At 33.5% G+C, this 3568-nt stretch overlaps 1 protein-coding gene across 2 annotated transcripts; it reads right to left on the bottom strand.

Moving 5' to 3' along the window:
• Window positions 1-768: 768 nt before the first annotated feature.
• Window positions 769-2207, bottom strand: LOC133310743 (CLAVATA3/ESR (CLE)-related protein 25-like). 2 transcript variants are annotated; one of them, XM_061511722.1, is made up of 2 exons: window positions 1945-2207; window positions 769-902 (listed from the first exon to the last, which is right to left on the bottom strand). In XM_061511722.1, the coding sequence occupies exons 1-2, from the start codon at window positions 2205-2207 to the stop codon at window positions 863-865; spliced, it is 303 nt and encodes a 100-aa protein (XP_061367706.1). In that variant the 3' UTR covers window positions 769-862. The 2 variants fall into 2 exon arrangements, with proteins under 2 accessions (XP_061367706.1, XP_061367707.1); XM_061511723.1 differs by lacking the exon at window positions 769-902 and adding an exon at window positions 1346-1462.
• Window positions 2208-3568: the final 1361 nt, after the last annotated feature.

Genomic DNA, 3568 nt, shown 5'->3' with positions numbered 1-3568 from the left:
CAGGTAAAAATTCTTGAGTTGAGAGCATCCTTTAATTTTCACTTTAAAGACCATGTGTTTGCTTCCTCCTTTTCATTGTTTTTTTTTATTCTATTATTTCCATTCCTTTTCTTATTGCCACGAGATAATAAGAATCTATTACAGTTTAACATGTTTGAATGGACCAAAGGCCAAAAGTTTCACCGGCCCCACCAAAGAATTCAGTGAAAAAGACTAACATAAGATGCAAGCACCCTTCTTTAACTGGTACCTTTAAATGGTGGAGTTTACTTTACTTTAGGAACTCATGCTTAATCTTTACAATAAACAATAAGAAAAAAAAATATTCTAAAATAATGGTGAACAAACCAAAGCCAAACTTGTTTCTTTTGTGACATAGAGACTTGTACTTGATGTAGTCCTCCAAAGCATGCATGGCTGCTGCTGCTATTGCTACAATATCTTGTCCTTATGTTTCTTTGTGGCTTTTTTAAACTTTAAAGCTATTGTAATTTGCTTTACATGCAAACACTGAAACCATTCCATTGAAATTTGTGACACTATTCTTCTCTCTCTATCTCTCTCCCGCTCCACCCTCTCCTCATAAGTTCAAAAAAAATGTAATGACTCACTAAATTTCAGTTTCAGCAGAAACTGAACAAAGTTTCTTTTTATTCTTTTGAGCTCATTTTCTGTGGGACAAGCTTCATTTTTTCTTTTCCCTCTTTAGCCTCCCAGTTACTCTTCCCCTAACAAATGAATTTGTGCAAGTGAAATTAGGTCTTGCATGCATATTGGAATTATAAGAAGATCAGTGATGCATATGACATCATGTGTCATCATTGTTTGCAAAGTTGCTGAAGCTTGTTGAATTCCCATTTGACTAAGCTTGACCAGGAGGTCTGCCAGAATTTCCAGCTCTCCTGAACCAAATTATGAAATAATATTTTAAGGTAAATCCAATTTTCATTTAGCTGAATAAAATTATAATCTATAGTGGACATTAATCATATCAGAATACCATAGCTTGCCTGTGATAAGAACAAGAATTAAAGGAATGAATACATATGAAATTGTTAGTTTCATATTAAGTCTTACACTTCATATGCATACTTATTGTCTAGTGCTAAAAGCAATAAAGGAAGATTAAAAGAAAGACTACCAAGAAAAGGTTAAAAGTTTCTTAACTGTAGAGAACCGAATGGAATGATAAATAACATTATTATTCATAATTAATTAATAAGTGAATAAAGTGCTTAACCATACTTTTTTTTTTGGTACATACTGTTTAGCCATACTTTAATTAACTCTTCTTTTGATAGCTTTATATATATATAAAAGGACTATGCCTCTTAAAGACCTGAAATCAACAATTCAATCTAACAGTTAAAGCGTGGTAATCAACCCTTATAGTTGGCTTATCTTACTTTTTGTGAAGCTCCATTATAGCAGGAACTAAGAAACTTCAAATTGAGTCTGGAATCTGTAAGATAGGTGTAATATAATGCATTATAGATTGGACAACTAACAAGGTTGCTGTGCTTAGAGTCACAGTATCTTATATGATCTATATATATACCAAACTTAGTATAAGTAATACGGCTAGTTCACGTTTAATATTGGAAGTAATTTAATGTAGTCTTGACAGCAAAAAATGTTAAGGATAAACTCAATCAAAATCCATCAATGAACAGTGAGAAAAAATGAATTATAAAAGACACAGAGAATCACTGTAGCACTGCTTAGCGAGAAAAAAAGTTGGTCAGAGTATGGACTAAGTTTCAACAAGATTTAATGTTGGTTGTTGAATAAGATAAAGATTCCTCATATATTGTCACTCATCATCATCTATTCAATATATAGATAATAAGTATGCCTATGCCAACTCATTTCATAAGATATTCTAGAAACAAATTTTGAATATCTAGCATGTAAAAGCGTTTGAGGTAGTAAGCTAGGACACACCTGTTATGAATTGGATCTGGTCCATTGGGAATTCTTCGTTTGCTCATGTAGTTGAAATCCAACTCTGCATGGTTGAGTGGCTTATCTGAGTTACCTATCACATGCTCCTGCTTGAGCCTTTCTGATGACTCTGTTGATAGTGTAGTTGGATTTGTTGTTCCTACACCACTACCTAAGCTTCCAACAACTAGAAGACAAACAAGACCTACCAAGAGTGTTCCAAGGAAGAACCTTGGAAGGAAATAACTACTAAAAGTACCCATATGCAATTTTTTTTCCCCCTGGTTATATGTATATATAAAAATATATATTTATCTCATAGGATGAAGGAGATGATAAAGAAAACTGAAAAGCCTATCATTGCATGATGACTGTTGTGAGATTGGGTTTATAAGAAGACAAGAGAAGAAGAGAATAGGAGAGGAGGGAGGGTGGTCTAAGACAAGATTTTTTTACCTCAAAGGTTAAGGGTGTGGTTGGTTTTCTTTATAGTAAGAGGGTTGCTGTTTCACTTTAGAGTAAGAGAGAGAGAGCTTAGCTGGTTCCAAGTTTGGAATGGAACACTTTGCTTTATATTGAGAAGGTCCCAATACGACACTCTTTTTTTGCTTTGATTTGTGTATTTCCATCCAACTACGGTACCAAGAGATAACTCCTTATATATGCTATCATACTGTAGAAATACAATGGTGTAAAGAGAATATAAGAGGTTGCCTTGCCTATAGACTATAGTGTTGTACTCTGAATGTCATACTTTGAATGACTACTGAGTACCTAGAATAAAATTCACTGCATTATTTGTGATGACTGCTAAGAATATTTAGTTTGTAGATCCTTAAATGCCAACCAATGTCATTCTCCCATATAAATACAATATACAGTAACATAAAGTCTTCTGAATGAAGAAATTGAAAGGGAAGATTCCTACATCCCAAATCAGCAAGTTCTGTCTCTCCTGTTTCTCAATGTGCTGAATTTTTCTTTTTTCTCTTAAAACAGTTTTTTTATGGTTTTATGTAGGGGTGTGCAAAATAACTAAAAAATTGGACCGAACCATGAACCGAACCAAACCGCCCCATAAAATAACTAGTTTTTAAAAACCAATTCATGAACCGATCCGGTTTTTAAAGAACCAGTTCATGAACTGAACCGGTTTTTAGAACCGGTTTAAGAACCGAACCGTTTCCGAACCGAACCGAACCGTACCGTACCATTTTCAAAACGAACCAAATTAATTTTTATAACTTTATTTTTTAAATTTTTTAATTTTTTTCTTTTCAAAAGAGGGTCGACCCGAACCGATTCCGAACCACTTCCGAACCGAACCATTTAAACCAATTTGGTTCGGTTTTTTAAAAAAACTGGTTTGGTTCGACCCATGCACATCCTTAGTTTTATGGCTTTTGTTTTTGCTCATGTTATTCTAATATAAATTTGATATTCATTGCATGATAAGCATCTAAAGTAAATTATTTGGTAGTCTATTTGGCATTATGATTCTCAAGCCCTGCTTTTTTTTTTTTTCCAAGTGTTCTAGATCAGAATCTCATTCTAGGCCCAATAAGGTAGGTGTTCACCATTCCAAGAACACAATTTCATACCATTCAATATATCCATAAATTCA

Source organism: Gastrolobium bilobum, unplaced genomic scaffold (genome assembly GCF_033153095.1).
Source record: "Gastrolobium bilobum isolate Gb01-03AN ecotype WA unplaced genomic scaffold, APGP_CSIRO_Gbil_v1 utg946, whole genome shotgun sequence".
Taxonomy (NCBI): Eukaryota; Viridiplantae; Streptophyta; class Magnoliopsida; order Fabales; family Fabaceae; genus Gastrolobium; species Gastrolobium bilobum.
Note: the sequence above shows the minus strand (reverse complement) of the source record. Positions and strands in the feature narration are given on the sequence as shown.